This window comes from Rhipicephalus sanguineus, chromosome 4 (assembly GCF_013339695.2).
Source record: "Rhipicephalus sanguineus isolate Rsan-2018 chromosome 4, BIME_Rsan_1.4, whole genome shotgun sequence".
NCBI classification, from domain to species: domain Eukaryota; kingdom Metazoa; phylum Arthropoda; class Arachnida; order Ixodida; family Ixodidae; genus Rhipicephalus; species Rhipicephalus sanguineus.
This window is the reverse complement of record NC_051179.1, coordinates 22,197,022-22,217,923: the sequence shown is the minus strand read 5'-3', so window position 1 is coordinate 22,217,923 and position 20,902 is coordinate 22,197,022. Positions and strand designations below refer to the sequence as shown.

Sequence of the window (20,902 nt, the reverse complement as noted above, 5' to 3'; positions counted from 1 at the left end):
AGGATGCTATATATATTCAAGGCACAAAATTCACGGTCGAGACTGACCATTGTCCTCTTTCATGGCTGAAGCAAATGTCGAGTAAAAACGGGAGGCTGCTCAGATGGAGCCTCATATTGCAGGAATACAACTTCGAGGTCAAGTACAGAAAAGGAACCCAGAATAAGAATGCCGATGGACTGAGTCGCGGATTTTAGAAGTTAAACACAGGCTTTTTTGTTGTTTTTTTAATGTGTTCGTATCGCTGACTCAGCTGGGCATTGAGGTAACGGTTTTAATTTGCCTTTTCTAGAGCTGACCACCATTGGAGAGAACAATAGAGAGAAAGAGAGAGGTAGTATTTGTAAAGCCATGGGGGAGTTATAGCGTCCGGTGGGCGTGTGTCGCTCGGGCACGCCGACCAGAGTGCGTGTGCTTGTGTTGTGTACCTTAGGGACAAGGCCACAAGCGGCCAAGTGTCTTCAGTTACCAGTCCGAGGAGCAACCCCGACTCTTCGGGCGACCTAGCTGACAGCTGGCCACCCTTCGGTCGGATCTTCCGGCGGCGGAGGAGTCTGTTGCGTTCCGCTCCCAGGAACTCGGTCGGGACGGGCGCACTCGCGCCCCAGTGGCGTTGTTACGTGACACCAGCTTCGCGGGCTCCGTCCGAGATTTATCGGCGTTTCGGCCCGGGATGCCTGCACGACATTTCCTCGCACCCCGCGAGAGTGAGGCCGCCGCGTCGGTCGTGAAACTGACGGTGCAGACCACGGCTCTTTCTCCGAATGGTTACGGAGAAGTGTTTGCCTGTCCTCGCGCCTCTTCCGGTCGACCGAGTGCCGCTCTGTTCGGGCCCTTTGATCTCAGGGGCTGGCGTCTGGAAGCCGCGGCCTGGTCACGTGGTCGTCATCGTCTTGGAGGGGGAGAGCGTCGACGAGACGAAGAGAGTCGACCTCCGGCAGCCAAGGAGAGAAGCTGCTCGGAAAAGCGCTTGTATATTCAATCGGGCCTGGGGCCCTTTATTTCAAGTCGCGTAGTTTAATAAAGACCCTTATATAACCTTTAGCGGAGTCTGCAGTCTGATAAATCCCCAACACTCTTCTACACTATTCGGTGCGTATACGCATATAACTCTGAATTCAGTGGCACCATAAACAAAGTCACCATAAACAATTCTGCCTGACTGGCATGAAAAAACACTTTGCACAAGAAGGCTTTGCAATTTTTTCACAAAAAGAACACAACCCGCGGACGTTCCTATCGCGTGGCTTACGACCGCGTAATATCGGTCAGTGAAACGGCGCACCATGCTCCCGGTCTCCTCCTCTCCGTCTACCTTGGTTTCCTGGACGGCTAGGACGTCTATGTCTTGGTCTGTGAGCAACCGCAAGAGCTGACTTTGCCTACGCCTAGCCGCCAACCCTCTGACGTTAAGCGTAGCTATGCTGAATGGCGGAGTCAATGCCATGGTGATTTATTCGCTAAAGGAGTAGGCCCGGAGCATGGTGCTTACCTTTCACGACCAGCCCTTTCCTAGCCGCCTCCAGGACCATCCTGCTTCCCGGCGCTGTTTTCCTTTGCCTTGTCGGCCAGTCTCCTGTCGGTGGGGACTTTCGGCTTAGGTTTGAGACTCCCTTGCGGTGCCTTCGCAGGCGGCTCCTGGCTGTTGGTGGACGGCGCCCCGTCCAGCTCCCCCGAGTCGTCGCGTGGACGCTTTAGCGTGGCGCTGGTCACGCACATCTCGTCCTCGCTGTCCGCCGCCGTCTCTCCCTGACTCTCCGTTGTGTCGGCTGCCCCCACTGGAACCACGTCCGTCTCGACCCGCTCAGGCCCGACCGCTGACGGGGCGCTGGCCGGTGTAGTCAAATGCTGGACAGCCTCCGGAACCTTGGGTGTGTCTGCCGGCGCCGCCCCTCCAGTAGTCACAGGAACCACTGGGCTGCCGGCTCCTTCAGCGGCCTCCTCCGTCTCTGCCGCGTCCATGACGAGCTCGGCAACCACCTCGCTCTTCGCTGGTCCTGTTGCAGAGGCATACGTCCGAACACAGTCGGCTTCGACGTGCCCGAAGCGTCTACAACGGGAGCAACGTGGCACCTTGCACTCCCGGCGGACATGCCCTGTGCCTTGGCAGCGCAAGCACTGCATCGGCCGTCCAGGCACAACAACCAGGGCCAGCTCCCCGTCCACGCGGATCTGGTGTGGAAGGTCCTCAACCACGAGACCACTCTTCAACTTCAGTAGAACTGTCCTTGTGGTTGAGCACTTGTCTGCCATGCCTGGGACCCGCCACCGCTCACGGCTCACTTCAACCACCTTTCCAAATGCTGCCAGTGAAGCCCACACATCTTCGTCGCTCACCCCGTGCAGCAGCCAGTGCAGCCTAAGCTTCACCTGCTGGTCCTGCGGGTCTACGACGACGCAACGCCTCCCCTTGACCTGGAGCTCCTTCAGTGCAAGTAGGCGTTTCATGGGAGCACCGTCGTTGAAGGTCACCGCCCACAAGTGGTTTATCTGATACGCGCCGAGGCTCACCACATCGGGCAGCAGGCCCGTCGGCGTCAGCGCATCCCGAAAATCTTCAACCTTGTAAGGCCTGGCCCTGACATCTCCGTGTAAAAACACGGTGTTGTTGATAAGTTTTCCTTTTGGCAGCTGAGGCAAAATAAACTGATATTCCTTGTCTTCCGTATTCCTGTTTCCGCGGCCCATAGTGGCCGCTATCGCCGCTCCGCCGGAGCCCATGACACTGCGATCCGTTCAGCACGGCTGCCGGAAGCAGAATGCTGAGCTAGCCGGGCACATAGAATCTGCCTAAGTGTGAAACATCTTGCGTGTTCCAGATCAGAATGGTTCACCCAAAGAGAGAAGGAGTATAGCGGGGAAGAAATAAGATGGAGAGTACGATGCGCGGAGTAACGTGGAAACACTCGGAAAGAGAGAAAAAAAAAAGATGTCGCCCAACGTGGGGCTCGAACCCACGACCCTGAGATTAAGAGACTCATGCTCTACCGACTGAGCTAGCCGGGCACATAGAATCTGTCTAAGTGTGAAACATCTTGCGTGTTCCAGATCAGAATGGTTCACCCAAAGAGAGAAGGAGTATAGCGGGGAAGAAATAAGATGGAGAGTACGATGCGCGGAGTAACGTGGAAACACTCGGAAAGAGAGAAAAAAAAAAGATGTCGCCCAACGTGGGGCTCGAACCCACGACCCTGAGATTAAGAGTCTCATGCTCTACCGACTGAGCTAGCTTTTTTTTTTTTCTCTCTCTTTATTGCCTGCTTAGCAAACAAAGTACAACTCAACATATAAAAATACATTGCAGCGTCACATATAAAAGTGCTGCCCCACCTTGCAGCACATGGGAGTTAAAAAGGCAGACGCTTCATGCCAACCAATTCAACCAAACAGGGGAACCACTCTGGCTTATCATTTTGTGCCTCGTATGCAGTCATCAAATATTGTACACTTTCAATGAAATACTCTCGAGCAGGCCGGGGATTCACGTCTACGTTTCGCACTGCCATCCGTGTTCTCCACACACTGTGAAGAACCAGTGCCATGAACATATCGTAGGGCACACCCCCTACGCTTATGACAGGCAGAAAACGGATGCCATACGGTGTAACGGGCAGTTCTTTCTTTAAGGTCCTTTGAAGGATGTCCCAGAGAAAGACTGCATCAGTACAGTCAAGAAAAATGTGGTCAACTGTCTCAGGTTTTCTGCAGATAATACAGTCTACTGACCAAGGGACAAATATTCCTTTTTCACGGAGCCAAGGTAATGTAGGGAGTGTGCCACTATGAAGTTTGAAAAAGAATGTCTTAACTGAGGGCCGAACTGGCATCTTTTTCACTCTCTTTAAGACGTCATCCCCTGGCCCATTGGGGTACAATGTTCTATACAGAGGCTCTGGCAACATAATTTCTACGAGGTCCTTGTACAGTCTCTTTCGCGACACCTTAGAGAGATACTCCATCGAAAATCGCACTCTCAAAATTTCCAAAGCCGCAATGACTTCTTGCATGTAACCCCTAGGTCGCCTTGTCGCCCCGTTGACTGTGGTTACAATAAAATCAGGCAAAAAATTGGACAACCGCACATGTATCACCGTTCTCAAAAAACAATCACCTTGATCTCGTAAAAAAATAAACCTGGCCACTATCTGCCTCAGGAACAAGTGTACAAGACCTAGCCCCCCACTTTGCACAGAACGGAACAGATTTGTGCGACTTGTCCTCTCCCACGTTGAAGCCCAGATAAACACTGCCAACACTCTGTGGAGCTTTTGTACAGCAACGCGTGACATAAATAGCACTTGTAAAACATACCACACTCGTGAAATAAGAAATATATTGCTGACTGTTGACCTCGTAAAAATGGAAAAGTCTCGCCCTCCCCACTTTTTCGTCTTGATTTTTAGCTGTTCCGTTTCTTCTCTCCAATATTCTGTTGTGTCCCTGTAGTGTTGGAGAGGCACACCTAAGTACTTGTCAGGTGTTACCTTCCACGTAATGTTTTCATATAATGATGGTGTGCTGTGCCAGTTTCCATGCCATATTCCAAGGCACTTACTCCAATTTACTTCACTATCCGTGCACTCACAGAAGGATTTCACATCGTTTAGTGCTGCTCTGACACTCTCCCGGTCTTGGCAGAACACAGCAATATCGTCCGCGTAACTAAGCATTTTGACCTCCGCGGACATCAAGCGAAACCCTCGCACCTGGTCATTCTGTAGCACTTTCTGACATAGGGGTTCTAAATAGATAGCAAAAAGCAGTGCAGACGCAGGACATCCTTGTTTTACGCTCGATAAGACTTCTATATTCTCGCTAAGCTGTTTGTTTATCACAATCCTCGTAGTGCACCCCGTGTACGCCATTCGTACCCCTTCTAACACCACAGTTCCTATGTTGACGTAGTCAAGAATGTTCAAGAGTACATCATGGTTCACGCGATCAAACGCCTTCTCGAGATCAATTTGTAACATAGCTACTCGAGACTCAAACTCATCACAGCATTCTAAAATATTTCTTGCAATGTGAATATTCGTCGTAATCGTTCTGCCTTTTATGCCACAAGTTTGATGTGGTCCGACTATTTCTTTAATCACAGTTTGAATCCGCCTGGCTAACACTCCCATGAATATTTTGTAGTCAACATTCGCTAGGGTTATTGGTCTGTACGACTTGACAGACAGCTGTTTCGTAGGGTCGTCACTTTTTGGGATTAACACTATGTGCGTTCTTCTGAAGGATGTTGGTAATTCTTTCTTTTCGTATGCCTCACCTAGCATATTCCGCAGAGCTTCTGCCACAATACTTTTAAATTTCTTATAGAATGCAACACCTAGTCCATCTGGGCCCGGCGTCTTCCCGTTGTTCATTTTTTCAGTGGTCATTTCAATTTCTCTGACAGAGATGGGTGCTTCTAATCTAGCTTTCGCGTCGTCATCAATCTTCGGCATAAGTGACAAGAAATGCCGAACGTACGTGCTGCTGTCCTGTTTTACGCCCCCCAACAACTGTTGGAAATATTCCACAAACGCGCGCTCAATCTGCGTTTTATCTTTTGTAACTTCATTTTTGTATTCTATCGCCCGGATTTCGTTTCTTGTCGCGTAGCTCTTTTCATCTGCTACTGCACGTTTCGTAGGAACCTCGCCACACCAAAGCCTTTCTGCGCGTGCGCGTACTACCGCTCCTCTGTATCTTTCCACATCTGCGGCCTCTAATTTTTGTTTCACTTCTTTGATTTCTTTGCTGCGCATGCCAGGTTGCGTGCACTCTTGACAGAGCAAAAAATCGAGTTCGCACTGTAGTTGCCTTTCTTCTTTCAATTTGGTGTGCTTTATTGAAGCTGACCTTCCAATCGCATCTATTTTTACTTTTTCCTTGAAACACTCCCATGCCTGAATTAGACTGGTTGTGTTGCCCTCAACCACTTCTTTTAATTCCTTCTCTATGTTTTCCACAAACTTTTCATCCTCAAGTAACTTATTGTTCAACTTCCAGAGGTCCCAATTAAATTTGGGCTTTTCTTTTTTATTAATGGTAAACATGACTAGACTGTGGTCACTAAATGAGACATTCTTCACAGCGTAGTCTTGGCACAGGGGAAGCAATGACGTAGCCACATAGGCTCTGTCGAGCCTGGCCTGACTATTGAACTGGTAATGTGTGTAGAGGGTAGCCTGCGATAGCACATATCCCACGTCTTCCAAATCTCGCTCACGAACCATCGAATCCAAAAACAAGGCACTAGAGTCACGTATAGGCGTTTTACATGCCCTGTCTTCGGCATTACAGACACAATTGAAATCGCCTAGAATTATTGTTGTCTTATCACTCGATAGATACACTTCAAGGTTTTCAAAGAACATTTTCCTATCATGCTGTCTATTTGGCGCATATACGCAAACAACGCGCCAACTCACACCCGAAAAAAGAAAATCACATGCTATTAATCGTCCTTCATTATCAGTTTGTACGCATTCTTCAACAAGACCAATTGTGTTCTTCATAAAAAGAAGACATCCACCTGACGTACCTAAAGAATGACTTACACATATATTGTAGCTAGAGCGGAAAGTCGAAAATATAGTATCCATCTGCTCTTCAGATTCAATTTTTGTTTCCTGCACGGCGGCAATATCAACGTCATTTTCAAGCAACAGACGACGTAACTGATACTGCCGCCTCCTAGAACGTAAGCCTCTAACGTTAAATGTAGCGACACGTAAGGCTGCTTCTATTTTGTAAGCCATGCTTTTATCTTTCTGAGCGTGCGAAAACCAGTGTCTACTTCAGGTGAACGCTTGTCAAAAAAAAAGCGGTTGCAAAATTCTTTACACCACGTCCATAACATTTTACAGGCATATTGCTGGGCAAACAATGCTCACTTACGGGTTACTTTCTGTCCGGAAAAAGCACAAGAGTCTCAAGTCCCAGGTGGCGTATGCTGCGGAAGCTGCTTGGCCTCCGCCCGTGAGTTGGCTTGGAAGTTCGGCCGTGGCCTCAAAGTCGGACGCCGAATTCCTGAGGTTTTAGTTGGTGGTTCTCCACCACCACAATCCCCGGAGGAACTCTCGCCTTCGCCCCCATTTTCTCTCGGCCGCTTTCCAGCTAGTCCACTGCCTGTGTTTTCGCTGACCTCCATGTCGTCTTTCAGTGTCTCGGCGTCACTGGGATCATTTATAGTAGGCAGGTGCTGCTCCGCGTTGACTGATGCTTCTGGCTTCAGTGGCTCTGGCTCAGACGGCTTCTCCACGACCTTTCCGTCCGCTATCCCGCAGGGCTTACTTGATTTCGCCAGTTGGGGCGTAACCTGTTCTTTTGTCCCGGTCGTACTTGCTGCTTCTTCCGCTTCATGCTCATCCATGAACAGCTCAGTTTGGTCGTTGCCAGTAGCTGGACCTAGAACGCTGGCATAAGACAGCGTGCAGTCATTATCCTCATGGCCAAACCTTCGGCAGATACCACATCGTGGTACACGGCAATCGCGCCGTATGTGCCCCTTTGCTCGGCAACGTAGGCAAACTGGCGCTCTGCCTGCTACAACCACCAAAGCCTGCTCACCGCTTACGTTCACTTGATGAGGCAGGTCATCAATTTTAACGCCCACCTTCAACCGAAGTGTCACAATGCGGGTCGTGGAGCCTTTTTCGGTGATGCCGTTTACACGCCACCGCTCCCTGCTAATGTCAGTCACTTGACCGTACGGCTCGAACGCACGTCGCACATCTTCATCAAGAACGTTGTGCAGCAGCCAGTGCACCTTCATACGCACATCTTGGTTTGCCGGATCTATGACGAGACAACGGCAGTTTTTAACCTTGATGTCTCCGTGCGCCAGGATCGTCTTGACTGCGTCCATGTTCTTGAAAGTCACCGCCCACACATGGCTCATCCTATACGCCCCCAACGCAGCCACCTCGGGGAGCAATCGCAGGCTTGCCAGAGTGTCACGGAAATCTTCCACTCGATACGGCCGGGCTCGTACGTCAGCATGCAAAAACACCGTATTTAAAACAATACGCCCTGTAGGAAGGTTTGGCAATACAACTTCATAGTCCTTATCTTCAAAAGACCTGTTTCCGCGGCTTAAATGGGCCGCTGTCACCGCTCCGCTGGAGCCAGCCATCGCACGTCCGTTCGCTTCAGCGGCCGGAAGTGGAATTCCTCCGACTGAGCTAGCCGGGCACATAGACTCTGTCCAAGTGTGAAACACCTTGCGTGTTCCAGATCATAATGGTTCACCCAAAGAGAGAAGGAGTATAGCGGGAAAGAAATAAGTTGGAGAGTACGATGCGCGGAGTAACATGGAAACACTCGGAAAGAGAAAAAAAAAAAGATGTCGCCCAACGTGGGGCTCGAACCCACGACCCTGAGATTAAGAGTCTCATGCTCTACCGACTGAGCTAGCCGGGCACATAGAATCTGTCTAAGTGTGAAACATCTTGCGTGTTCCAGATCAGAATGGTTCACCCAAAGAGAGAAGGAGTATAGCGGGGAAGAAATAAGATGGAGAGTACGATGCGCGGAGTAACGTGGAAACACTCGGAAAGAGAGAAAAAAAAAAGATGTCGCCCAACGTGGGGCTCGAACCCACGACCCTGAGATTAAGAGTCTCATGCTCTACCGACTGAGCTAGCCGGGCACATAGACTCTGTCTAAGTGTGAAACATCTTGCGTGTTCCAGATCAGAATGGTTCACCCAAAGAGAGAAGGAGTATAGCGGGAAAGAAATAAGTTGGAGAGTACGATGCGCGGAGTAACATGGAAACACTCGGAAAGAGAAAAAAAAAAGATGTCGCCCAACGTGGGGCTCGAACCCACGACCCTGAGATTAAGAGACTCATGCTCTACCGACTGAGCTAGCCGGGCACATAGAATCTGTCTAAGTGTGAAACATCTTGCGTGTTCCAGATCAGAATGGTTCACCCAAAGAGAGAAGGAGTATAGCGGGGAAGAAATAAGATGGAGAGTACGATGCGCGGAGTAACGTGGAAACACTCGGAAAGAGAGAAAAAAAAAAGATGTCGCCCAACGTGGGGCTCGAACCCACGACCCTGAGATTAAGAGTCTCATGCTCTACCGACTGAGCTAGCCGGGCACATAGAATCTGTCTAAGTGTGAAACACCTTCCGTGTTCCAGATCAGAATGGTTCACCCAAAGAGAGAAGGAGTATAGCGGGGAAGAAATAAGATGGAGAGTACGATGCGCGGAGTAACGTGGAAACACTCGGAAAGAGAGAAAAAAAAAAGATGTCGCCCAACGTGGGGCTCGAACCCACGACCCTGAGATTAAGAGTCTCATGCTCTACCGACTGAGCTAGCCGGGTTTTTTTTTTTTTTTAAATAACCTTTTTATTCAGAAATAAAGCAATACATTGGTATAAAAACCACATTGGTCTACTCGACCATTGTGATGGATTAAAAACATTTCATTTTCACCAATTCATCAAATACCTCCATACAATCTGGAGGTTCATCCAATGTTCGAAATGTGTCGCGCACATACATTGCACATTCAATAAAGTTTTCCCGTGTCGATTTGGCTTTAGAATCCATATGCCTCACGGCCATGCGTGTGATCCAGAGGCTGTAAAGCCCCAATAACATTATCATGTCGTATGGAACACCACGCTCATTCTGCACTGAAAGATAACGTATTCCATGTGGTGTTATCGGTAGCTCTTTCTTCAGGGTTCTTTGTAACACATCCCAAAAAAATATTGGATCCCAGCAGTCAATGAATGTGTGTTCGATCGTCTCCGGTTTGTTACACAGGGTGCAGTTTGTCGTCCACGGTATAAATATGCCTTTGTCTTTAAGCCATGTTTTCACAGGCAATGTGTTCGTGTGTACTTTAAAGAAAAACGATTTTATAGATCCTTTAACGGTCATTTTTTTAACTCTTTTTAGCACGTCTTGCCCGGGGCCTTTATGATTTAGTGATCTATATAATGGTGTGGCCATCATTACAGTGATCAGGTCTTTGTACAGCTTTTTTCTTGATACAAGACTCAAATACTCGAGTGAAAATCGTGTTTGAGACTGAGCTAGCCGGGCACATAGAATCTGTCTAAGTGTGAAACACCTTCCGTGTTCCAGATCAGAATGGTTCACCCAAAGAGAGAAGGAGTATAGCGGGGAAGAAATAAGATGGAGAGTACGATGCGCGGAGTAACGTGGAAACACTCGGAAAGAGAGAAAAAAAAAAAGATGTCGCCCAACGTGGGGCTCGAACCCACGACCCTGAGATTAAGAGTCTCATGCTCTACCGACTGAGCTAGCCGGGCACATAGAATCTGTCTAAGTGTGAAACACCTTCCGTGTTCCAGATCAGAATGGTTCACCCAAAGAGAGAAGGAGTATAGCGGGGAAGAAATAAGATGGAGAGTACGATGCGCGGAGTAACGTGGAAACACTCGGAAAGAGAGAAAAAAAAAAGATGTCGCCCAACGTGGGGCTCGAACCCACGACCCTGAGATTAAGAGTCTCATGCTCTACCGACTGAGCTAGCCGGGCTTTTTTTTTTTTCTTTATTCAGAACGAGGTACATCGTGTACACACACAAAAAAAACAGGTGTAGTTTGACAAGAAGTATTTAACAAGGCATTAAAACCGCCAATCACACTTTGTTTGGCATAAATTGTTTAAAAGCGTTTTAGTGCTACAAGTTCATTCAGTACAGGGAGCCATTCCGGCTGTTCTTCTCGTGCATTGTATGCATCTCTTATGTAAGCTATACTTTCAATGAAGTATTCTCTGACAGAACGGGCATTCGCGTCAACATGCCGAAATGCCATGCATGATTTCCAAATAGCGTGCATACTTAACAGCATAAACATGTCGTACGGTATGCCACTGTCACTGTGAACCGGTAGGAAACGGATTCCATGGGGTGTCAAAGGTAAGTCTTTTTTTAAAGTTCGTTGTAGGATGTCCCAATGAAACGTAGCATCCAAACAGTCCAAAAAAATGTGATCGACACTCTCTGGTTTGCGGCATAGGAGACAATTAACAGACCAGGGAACAAATAAGCCCCTTTCCTGCAGCCATGGTTTTACGGGAAGTGTACCAGTGTGTAGCTGAAAGAAAAAGGTCTTTGCTGATGGCCGTATCACCATTATTTTAACCCTTTTAAGAACGTCTTTTCCCTGGCCTTTTTCATACATCGCACGATACATCGGCACAGGCAGCATTACATCAATAAGGTCTTTATATAATTGTCTTTTTGTCACCACACCAAGGTACTGTAAAGAAAAACGTACTTTTAGTATGTTAAAAGCCGAAACAGCTTCGTTGAGATAACCATGAATGCCGCTACGCCCAGCACAACAAGTGGATACAACAAATTCGGGTAGATAACAGCATAATCTAACTTGTAGCATAGTACGTAAGAAAGGATGGCTCTGCTCTCGCAGAAACATAAACCTGGAAACAATCTGCCTTAGAAATAAGTGGGCTAATCCCAACCCACCGGCTTTCACTGACCGGAAAAGATTTGTACGGCTCGTGCGTTCCCACGTGGAGGCCCAAACAAAAGTGGCAAAAATTCTGTGTATCTTCTGTACATTTGAGCGGTTCATGCACAGCACCTGAAGTACATACCAAATTTTGGCTGCTAAGAATAAGTTGCAAACTGTTGACCTCGCGAATATTGATAGGTTTTTTCCTCCCCACTTGTTCGCTTTCTCCCTTAATTTTTCTGTCTCGTCGTTCCAGTATTCACTGGGATCATTATATTTCTGCAGTGGCACACCGAGGTACTTCGTCGGCACGGAGCTCCACTTAACCTTTTCGAAAAATTCAGGCTTTTCGTCCCAGGTACCATGCCAAAAAGCTGCACTCTTATCCCAGTTTAAGGCACTGCCTGACCACTTGCAGTACTTGTCTGCTACACTGACTGCTTCACTAATACTCCCTCTGTCTTTACAAAAAACAGCGATGTCATCTGCGTAGGACAGTACTTTGACCTCAGCCGTCATTAACCTAAAACCATGTATCTTGTCGCTATTGATTATGCTCAAACAAAAGGGCTCCAAGTAGATAGCAAATAACAAGGGGGAAATCGGGCAACCCTGACGGGCACTCCTTGCAATTTGAAAGTTTGCAGTGACTTCCTTGTTAATTACGATGCTAGCAAAACAATTCCTATACGACATCTTCACCCCTTCTAAAATAACATCTACATTTACATGTTTCAATATTGAAAAAAGTACATCATGCATAACACGGTCAAAAGCCTTTTCCAAGTCCAGTTGCAACATTGCTACTTGGCTGTCCCATGCATCGCAACACTCAAGTATGCTCCTCGCAGTGTGGATATTGGTTCCTATTGTTCGGCCCTTAATTCCGCATGTTTGGTGCGGTCCTACGATTAACCGTATTACGCTTTGCAGTCTCTTGGCGAGTACCTTCATAAAAACCTTATAATCAGTGTTAGTGAGGCTTATGGGACGATAAGCACTCACTGACAAGAGCTTCACTGGATCTTCACTTTTGGGTATGAGTACAATATGTGACCTTCGAAAGGACGGCGGCATTTCCTTTACCTCGTAAGCCTCCGCTACGAGGCGTAACAGGAGTTCCGACAGCTCATCTTTGAATGCTTTGTAAAAAGCTGTGCCTAGTCCATCCGGGCCGGGCGTTTTCCCTTCACTTAATTCATTAATGGCCCTTTCAATTTCCCCAACCGATATTGGCTCTTCAAGGCGTGCGGTGGTTTCCTTATCTAGTGTCGGCATTATTGACAAAAACTCGCTGTCCAAGGCTGCTTCTCTGTTACCGCTGCACCCAAGAAGTCCTTTATAATAATCCAAAAACGCGCTTTCTATCATCTGTTTGTCCGTGGTAGTCACTCCTCCGTATTTAATCTGTTTTATTTCTTTACGCGAGGCGTAGCGCTTTTCTTCGCTCAGCGAGCGTTTCGTCGGTGTTTCCCCCAGCCAAAGGTGTTCTGCGCGTGCGCGTATGACTGCTCCTCTGTATTTTTCAGTGTCCATTATCTCCAGCTGGTTCTTGACCTCTCTAATCTCTTTAGTTAAAGTGCCTGGTCGCGTGCTTTCGACTGACAACAAGAATTCTAGCTGACCTTGTAGTTCTTTTTGCTTTCTTTTTTCATTGTAGCGTAACATGGAAGACCTTTCAATTGCAGCAATTTTAACTTCTTCCTTGAACTGTTCCCATGCAGCGACCATTCGCCCCGACTCAGACGAGCGCACTTTTTCAATAAGTACTTTTACCTTATCCACAAAGATTTCATCACTAAGTAATTTATTGTTCAGTTTCCACAGTTTCCAAGAAAAGGTTGATCTTTTCTTCTTCACTCCCAGAGAAAACATTACGGCACTGTGATCACTGAAAGCTACTGGTTTGTGCTCGTAACTGTTGCATAGCGGCACGAGTACATCTGATACGTATGCTCTATCTAAACGGGAATGGCAATCGCGCTGGAAATGCGTAAACCTAGCGCCACTTCCAATTTGCAATACGTTTCCTACATCTTCAAAACCCCCCTCTTGCATAAGCTCTGACAGCAACAAAGCACTTTGATCACGAACGGATAGTCTTTTGCTTCTATCTTCTCTGAAGCACACGCAATTAAAATCCCCCATAATTATCACGTTTCTTTCAGATTTTAAATACCGTTCGACACTTGCAAAAAAGGATAACCGCTCAGTTATACTATTCGGTGCATATACGCAAATGATGCGCCATTTTTTACCAAAACCGTGAAAATCGCACAAAACGAGACGGCCGTCATCGCTAGCATGAACATACTCTTCAACAAATCCTAAAGAGTTCCGCAGAAAGAGAGCACACCCTCCAGAGGTGCCAACAGAATGACATATGCAAACATTATAGCGGGACCGAAAAGGTTCGACCATGCGGTCCGTTTGTTCTTGACTTTCGACCTTCGTTTCCTGTACCGCTATGATATCGAGGTCGTCCTCTAGGAAAAGACGACTAACCTGATATTGCTTTCGTTTAGATCGAAGTCCGCGCACATTTAAAGTTGCGATACGCAACGTAGTTATGGGCTGTGAAGGCCGCGGGCAAGATACGGACCGCATGGTTCTTACCTCGCCGATTGACACATCCCTGGCTTCCCCCGTTGAAGTTGTGGATAGGCACGTACAAGGCGGGTACTTCCCACACGCGTCACATAATGATGAAGCCATATTCGCTATGTCCTTGAGCGCCTATGGATTTAAGTCCCTCGTTGACTGTCTTCCCCCGTGGCTACGAGGGTGGCTTCGGCGGCGGACGTGTGCCCGCAGCGATGTTCGGCTTGAACCTCAAGCTGGGTCGCCTGAGCGTTGCCGCTTTCGTTGCCGGCTCACCTCCTGTTGTCCTCTCTGGTTCTGCGTCCTCGTTGCTGACATCTTCAAGCGCTCGCTTTGCGCTTGTCCCCGCTCTTGTGACGTCCATATCTTCAGGTTGTCCAGTCGACGACGCAATACCTTGCTCATTTTCGTTGTCGCTTTGGTCCCGCGGTATAGAGCTCACGCTGTTGGTCTGTTGACCCGTTTGTTCAGCCTGAGCCGCTTCGCTTCCTTCGTCCTTCGGGCCCTTAGAAAGGGGCGTGAATACGGGACCCCGATTTCTGCTTTCCGCTGCTTCTTCTGCATCAGCTTGGTCCATTATGTGCTCCGTGAGATGGTCGCCAGCCACAGGCCCGGCCACACTGGCGTATGTTTGGGCACACTCGCTGTCTTCGTGACCATAGCGTCTGCACCGACCACACCGGGGTATGCGACAGTCCCGGCGTATATGTCCCGTTCGTCGACATCGTAAGCAAAGCGGTGCTCGTCCTGGCACAACCAAAAGCGTTGTTATGCCGCCCACTCGGAGCTGGTGTGGTAGGTCTTCGACTGTCAAGCCCGCTTTTAATTGCAGGGTGATAGTCCTGGTCGAGGTTCCTTTATCGGCGATACCTTGGACGCGCCAACGTTCCTTTGATACTTCTGTCACTCTTCCATAGTTTGCGAGTGCGGTGCGCACATCTTCATCCGGTACATTATGCAGAAGCCAATAAAGCTTTAGCCGGACATCCTGCTTGTTCGGGTCGATAACGAGGCAGCGCCTTTCCTTTATCTTTACGTCACCAAGTGCTAGCATCTTTTTCGTGGCTTGCGCCGTACTGAAAGTCACGGCCCAGACGTGGTTCATCTGGAAAGCGCCTAAGGCGAGTACCTCAGGGCTGGGCAGAGATACTCAGAAAAGTATTCCGGAATACAGATATCGAAATACATGAACTGGAAGCCTAAAATACAGATACTGAGATACATTTGCCTTTAACGTAGCGGGATATTTCGGAGATACTTTTGCAATAAGACAAAAAAAGTATTCCGGAATACAGTTACAGCGATACAGATACTGGCATACTTTTTTTATTTCAAGGATGCTCATACTACACACAGACACTTATTAGTGCAGCATGATGTTGTAATTAAAGTTACAGCGCATCGAAACGTTCAGTTCAGTTATTTATTTATTACGGTACCCTCAGCGCCGTTAAGACATTGCAGGGGAGGGGGGCGGACAAAATACATAATTAGCAATAATGACATAATTACAAGTATAAATTGCAATAAAAATACACTATTTCACAGCAACAGTAACAGAGATTGGACACCGAAATCGACATACTTGGCGAACAAACTAAGCTATACTAGACATAGCACACTTTAAGCAAATCACTCGAATCACTAATGAATCTCTTCTAGTGCACTAATGAACCTCAGTGAATTGAGAAAAAGCACACATTTATTTTGAAGATCTGCTTTGCTAAGAAGGTTGCTGTGTCTCAAACAGGCTGTCTTCTAAAAGCGTCGGTTCAGCCTCAGCACAAGGCTCACGAAAAAAAAAGTGTGTCTGCCGCTGAAGGCGAGCACACATTCGTGTTATAGTGAATAAATACCGCCTTCATAGCCGGATTGCCCTGCAGCGTGGCGATATCTCTTCTCGGGTCATCTAGATACCGAAACACTCCCGCTCTCACTTAGGTTGTTCTGGCTGTTCAGAATCCGAAGTCGGTCCCCATCTTCGGAATCCTCAGCCGTCTGACCCTGTCGGCTTCGATGAAGCTGTCACCGCCACCGACGCTACCAGCACCCATTTTAGAAAGCCGCAACAGGCGAAATCGGCTCCGGCGGTGGGGGAGCCTGCTACCACAAAAGACCGTTTCACGCTTGTCATCAATTAGGAATGCACCCTGACATTGGAGAGGTGGCTGAAAGCGCGTCAAAGATAGCCATCTTCTAGTCACTTCCGCCGCGACGACGGGAATTGCTTTTGAAAGTGTCACCGCTTTAAGAACTGAACGCCCGCGAAGCATTGCAAAGCTTGTTCCAGGGCGGTATCCGCGCGGGGGGTTGCGAAGTAATGGCTTGCCACCCGAAAAAAATTAGGCGTGCTGCACTGACCTTGAGAGACAGCGACTTTCGTCCGCAGAGGCCGACAACACTGCCCCCGCGATTCTGCCGTCTGCGTTGTCGCGCGCTTTGCCACATGGACCATTCTGTGCTTGAGGGGAAACCATCGCCGCCCTATCTGTCGGCGACCGGCGGCGCACCTTAGCTTGTCTTGGCACAAAAAAACACGTCATTCCCCCATTGGAAACACGCCTCAACTCATTTCCGACGCAAAAAAACAATGTAACGAAATACCCGTGTCCTGCATAGTATCGCGATACAGGCGATACATCGTAAATGTATTTCACTACTGAGATACAAATACATTTTTCAAATGTATCTCGATACAGAAATACAGATACTCAAAAGTATCTCTGAAATACTATCGCGATACTCTTGTATCGCGATACTGCCCAGCCCTGGAGTACCTCAGGCAACATACCCAGACTAACCAAAGTGTCACGGACGTCTTCAACACGATACGGCCTTGCCTTGATATCTCCGTGTAGAAAAACAGTATTCATAACACACGCACCTGTAGGCAACTGCGGCAAAACGACTTCGTAACCCTGTTCATCTTCGGCGACAATCCTGTTTCCGCGACCCATCTGGGCCGCTGTATCCGCCCCTACGGAGCGCATGATGCACACGTCCGTACACAGCAGTGGCCGGAAGTGAAATCCGAGCTAGCCGGGCACATAGAGTCTGTCTAAGTGTGAAACACCTTCCGTGTTCCAGATCAGAATGGTTCACCCAAAGAGAGAAGGAGTATAGCGGGGAAGAAATAAGATGGAGAGTACGATGCGCGGAGTAACGTGGAAACACTCGGAAAGAGAGAAAAAAAAAAAGATGTCGCCCAACGTGGGGCTCGAACCCACGACCCTGAGATTAAGAGTCTCATGCTCTACCGACTGAGCTAGCCGGGCACATAGAATCTGTCTAAGTGTGAAACACCTTCCGTGTTCCAGATCAGAATGGTTCACCCAAAGAGAGAAGGAGTATAGCGGGGAAGAAATAAGATGGAGAGTACGATGCGCGGAGTAACGTGGAAACACTCGGAAAGAGAGAAAAAAAAAAGATGTCGCCCAACGTGGGGCTCGAACCCACGACCCTGAGATTAAGAGTCTCATGCTCTACCGACTGAGCTAGCCGGGCACATAGAGTCTGTCTAAGTGTGAAACACCTTCCGTGTTCCAGATCAGAATGGTTCACCCAAAGAGAGAAGGAGTATAGCGGGGAAGAAATAAGATGGAGAGTACGATGCGCGGAGTAACGTGGAAACACTCGGAAAGAGAGAAAAAAAAAAGATGTCGCCCAACGTGGGGCTCGAACCCACGACCCTGAGATTAAGAGTCTCATGCTCTACCGACTGAGCTAGCCGGGCACATAGAATCTGTCTAAGTGTGAAACACCTTCCGTGTTCCAGATCAGAATGGTTCACCCAAAGAGAGAAGGAGTATAGCGGGGAAGAAATAAGATGGAGAGTACGATGCGCGGAGTAACGTGGAAACACTCGGAAAGAGAGAAAAAAAAAAGATGTCGCCCAACGTGGGGCTCGAACCCACGACCCTGAGATTAAGAGTCTCATGCTCTACCGACTGAGCTAGCCGGGCACATAGAATCTGTCTAAGTGTGAAACACCTTCCGTGTTCCAGATCAGAATGGTTCACCCAAAGAGAGAAGGAGTATAGCGGGGAAGAAATAAGATGGAGAGTACGATGCGCGGAGTAACGTGGAAACACTCGGAAAGAGAGAAAAAAAAAAGATGTCGCCCAACGTGGGGCTCGAACCCACGACCCTGAGATTAAGAGTCTCATGCTCTACCGACTGAGCTAGCCGGGCATATAGAGTCTGTCTAAGTGTGAAACACCTTCCGTGTTCCAGATCAGAATGGTTCACCCAAAGAGAGAAGGAGTATAGCGGGGAAGAAATAAGATGGAGAGTACGATGCGCGGAGTAACGTGGAAACACTCGGAAAGAGAGAAAAAAAAAAGATGTCGCCCAACGTGGGGCTCGAACCCACGACCCTGAGATTAAGAGACTCATGCTCTACCGACTGAGCTAGCCGGGCACATAGAATCTGTCTAAGTGTGAAACATCTTGCGTGTTCCAGATCAGAATGGTTCACCCAAAGAGAGAAGGAGTATAGCGGGGAAGAAATAAGATGGAGAGTACGATGCGCGGAGTAACGTGGAAACACTCGGAAAGAGAGAAAAAAAAAAGATGTCGCCCAACGTGGGGCTCGAACCCACGACCCTGAGATTAAGAGTCTCATGCTCTACCGACTGAGCTAGCCGGGCTTTTTTTTTTTTTCTTTATTCAGAACGAGGTACATCGTGTACACACACAAAAAAAAAACCAGGTGTAGTTTGACAAGAAGTATTTAACAATGCATTAAAACCGCCAATCACACTTTGTTTGGCTTAAATTGTTTAAAAGCGCTTTAGTGCTACAAGTTCATTCAGTACAGGGAGCCATTCCGGCTGTTCTTCTCGTGCATTGTATGCATCTCTTATGTAAGCTATACTTTCAATGAAGTATTCTCTGACAGAAAGGGCATTCTCGTCAACATGCCGAAATGCCATGCATGATTTCCAAATAGCGTGCATACTTAACAGCATAAACATGTCATACGGTATGCCACTGTCACTGTGAACCGGTAGGAAACGGATTCCATGGGGTGTCAAAGGTAAGTCTTTTTTTAAAGTTCGTTGTAGGATGTCCCAATGAAACGTAGCATCCAAACAGTCCAAAAAAATGTGATCGACACTCTCTGGTTTGCGGCATAGGAGACAATTAACAGACCACGGAACAAATAAGCCCCTTTCCTGCAGCCATGGTTTTACGGGAAGTGTACCAGTGTGTAGCTGAAAAAAAAAGGTCTTTGCTGATGGCCGTACCACCATTCTTTTAACCCTTTTAAGAACGTCTTTTCCCTGGCCTTTTTCATACATCGCACGATACATCGGCACAGGCAGCATTACATCGATAAGGTCTTTATATAATTGTCTTTTTGTCACCACACCAAGGTACTGCAAAGAAAAACGTACTTTTAGTATGTTAAATGCCGAAACAGCTTCGTTGAGATAACCATGAATGCCGCTACGCCCAGCGCAACAAGTGGATACAACAAATTCGGGTAGATAACAACATAATCTAACTTGTAGCATGGTACCAGAGTCATTCAATTCTCTTTATGGTCACGAAACTGCACCGTCACGCTATGGGCGAGCTTCATACGCTGCTCGAAAATGCCGCAACGCGCCGCCGCTGCGCCACAGAGGCGATCGTCTGCGCCGTCCGCGTATTGAAATACTCGCGCAGTGCGAGACAAGCTGCTGGATATCATATGTTCAAGTTAGAGGAAACGCTGTTGCAGGACTAGGATGCCTAAAAGATGTTGCGTGCCGGGGTGCCGTTCCGGCTACAAGGGAAGCAAAAAGGTGTTGTTGTTTTGTTTACCGTTAGACAAGCAGCAGCGCGAGAAATGGAAGCGGGCTATACCGCTGCAAGAAAGCGGTGATAATTAACTTTGAGTCGAAATATACACGTGTGTGTGCGAACCATTTCGACGCCTCGGACATTATCACTGCGTATGATTTTAACATCAACGGCGACTCCGTGTCGCAGAAACGCGACAAACCAACGCTGAAATCTGACGCCGTTCCAAGGATTTTTGAAGGACTTCCTTCGTATCTCACAAAACGCAAACCTCGATCTCGCTCATCTACAGTGCGACCACCATGCAAACGACCACGTGAGTCAGCCTGTGAAGAGCTCCGAGCGTCGCCGACGCCCTGTTTAGACCGCACCGTAGTGACCGTAGTGCGTGTCGTGCGGAAACGCCTGGCATGAAAGGGACCAACGGGGAGTGTAACTGCGCGCCGATGACCTGCTATGTGCTGCACTGCTCGGCCCTGTCGGCTAGAGGAAAACAAGTCATATCGGTTGTACGCCAGAGTGAAAGCGAAGCACTATTACAACGAATAGAAGCTGTTATGAGAGTCAAGTGAAACTCTCGCCAGCGCACGCAGCGAGCGAGCGAGCGAGCGCGCTCACCCACGTTTCTTCCCTATCGAGCTTCCGGACCCAAACAAGTGCAAGCCTTCGAGCCCGGACGCCACGGATAACTCGCTTCAATGTGCCGAATGAGGAAGAACTACGAAGAACACTGCCAGCGTTAACAAAAGTAAGCTGTTCGTCAGCGGTTGTATTTCCGCAGAGTTACCTGCTACAACTACGAAGCGATACGAAGTAGGCTTCGCTACGTCGTGGGCACCAAGCCGGCCGGCGGCCGGTGTGAGTGCGTTGCCGGTGCAGGTGAAAGAAACGTTGCGTAGAATATGCTTCACAGAGAATAATGTCTTCTGGAATAAAGTACAGGTCAAACTGTGTCTTTCTCTACATGCCACAACTGTTGTCAAACATCTAGCGCGAAGGCGAGACGAATCAACTTGCGGCCGGCGGCGTACAGCGAGCGACTTACGAGCATG

The 20,902-nt window shown here is 48.3% G+C and overlaps 1 protein-coding gene and 15 non-coding genes across 16 annotated transcripts; all 16 read right to left on the bottom strand.

Annotated features, from left to right (window-relative positions):
- Positions 1-2,933: 2,933 nt before the first annotated feature.
- Positions 2,934-3,006, bottom strand: Trnak-cuu (transfer RNA lysine (anticodon CUU)). The gene has a single exon. It is a non-coding gene; the product is annotated as a tRNA-Lys (tRNA).
- A 5,333-nt stretch (positions 3,007-8,339) lies between these two features.
- Positions 8,340-8,412, bottom strand: Trnak-cuu (transfer RNA lysine (anticodon CUU)). Its single transcript has one exon. It is a non-coding gene; the product is annotated as a tRNA-Lys (tRNA).
- Positions 8,413-8,568: 156 nt separating this feature from the next.
- Trnak-cuu (transfer RNA lysine (anticodon CUU)) lies at positions 8,569-8,641 on the bottom strand. The gene has a single exon. It is a non-coding gene; the product is annotated as a tRNA-Lys (tRNA).
- A 154-nt stretch (positions 8,642-8,795) lies between these two features.
- On the bottom strand, positions 8,796-8,868 carry Trnak-cuu (transfer RNA lysine (anticodon CUU)). The gene has a single exon. It is a non-coding gene; the product is annotated as a tRNA-Lys (tRNA).
- A 156-nt stretch (positions 8,869-9,024) lies between these two features.
- Positions 9,025-9,097, bottom strand: Trnak-cuu (transfer RNA lysine (anticodon CUU)). Its single transcript has one exon. It is a non-coding gene; the product is annotated as a tRNA-Lys (tRNA).
- A 156-nt stretch (positions 9,098-9,253) lies between these two features.
- Trnak-cuu (transfer RNA lysine (anticodon CUU)) lies at positions 9,254-9,326 on the bottom strand. The gene has a single exon. It is a non-coding gene; the product is annotated as a tRNA-Lys (tRNA).
- Positions 9,327-10,213: 887 nt separating this feature from the next.
- Positions 10,214-10,286, bottom strand: Trnak-cuu (transfer RNA lysine (anticodon CUU)). The gene has a single exon. It is a non-coding gene; the product is annotated as a tRNA-Lys (tRNA).
- A 156-nt stretch (positions 10,287-10,442) lies between these two features.
- Positions 10,443-10,515, bottom strand: Trnak-cuu (transfer RNA lysine (anticodon CUU)). The gene has a single exon. It is a non-coding gene; the product is annotated as a tRNA-Lys (tRNA).
- A 128-nt stretch (positions 10,516-10,643) lies between these two features.
- On the bottom strand, positions 10,644-12,159 carry LOC119388700 (uncharacterized). The gene has a single exon (XM_037656139.2). The coding sequence runs from the start codon at positions 12,153-12,155 to the stop codon at positions 10,644-10,646; it is 1,512 nt and encodes a 503-aa protein (XP_037512067.2). The 5' UTR covers positions 12,156-12,159.
- Positions 12,160-17,262: 5,103 nt separating this feature from the next.
- Trnak-cuu (transfer RNA lysine (anticodon CUU)) lies at positions 17,263-17,335 on the bottom strand. Its single transcript has one exon. It is a non-coding gene; the product is annotated as a tRNA-Lys (tRNA).
- A 156-nt stretch (positions 17,336-17,491) lies between these two features.
- On the bottom strand, positions 17,492-17,564 carry Trnak-cuu (transfer RNA lysine (anticodon CUU)). The gene has a single exon. It is a non-coding gene; the product is annotated as a tRNA-Lys (tRNA).
- A 156-nt stretch (positions 17,565-17,720) lies between these two features.
- Positions 17,721-17,793, bottom strand: Trnak-cuu (transfer RNA lysine (anticodon CUU)). The gene has a single exon. It is a non-coding gene; the product is annotated as a tRNA-Lys (tRNA).
- A 156-nt stretch (positions 17,794-17,949) lies between these two features.
- Positions 17,950-18,022, bottom strand: Trnak-cuu (transfer RNA lysine (anticodon CUU)). Its single transcript has one exon. It is a non-coding gene; the product is annotated as a tRNA-Lys (tRNA).
- A 156-nt stretch (positions 18,023-18,178) lies between these two features.
- Positions 18,179-18,251, bottom strand: Trnak-cuu (transfer RNA lysine (anticodon CUU)). Its single transcript has one exon. It is a non-coding gene; the product is annotated as a tRNA-Lys (tRNA).
- A 156-nt stretch (positions 18,252-18,407) lies between these two features.
- On the bottom strand, positions 18,408-18,480 carry Trnak-cuu (transfer RNA lysine (anticodon CUU)). The gene has a single exon. It is a non-coding gene; the product is annotated as a tRNA-Lys (tRNA).
- Positions 18,481-18,636: 156 nt separating this feature from the next.
- Positions 18,637-18,709, bottom strand: Trnak-cuu (transfer RNA lysine (anticodon CUU)). The gene has a single exon. It is a non-coding gene; the product is annotated as a tRNA-Lys (tRNA).
- Between the last annotated feature and the right edge of the window lie 2,193 nt (positions 18,710-20,902).

Bases quoted from the DNA above. Each gene is read 5' to 3' on its own strand.
- LOC119388700 (XM_037656139.2), bottom strand. From the start codon at position 12,155: ATGTCGTATAGGAATTGTTTTGCTAGCATCGTAATTAACAAGGAAGTC.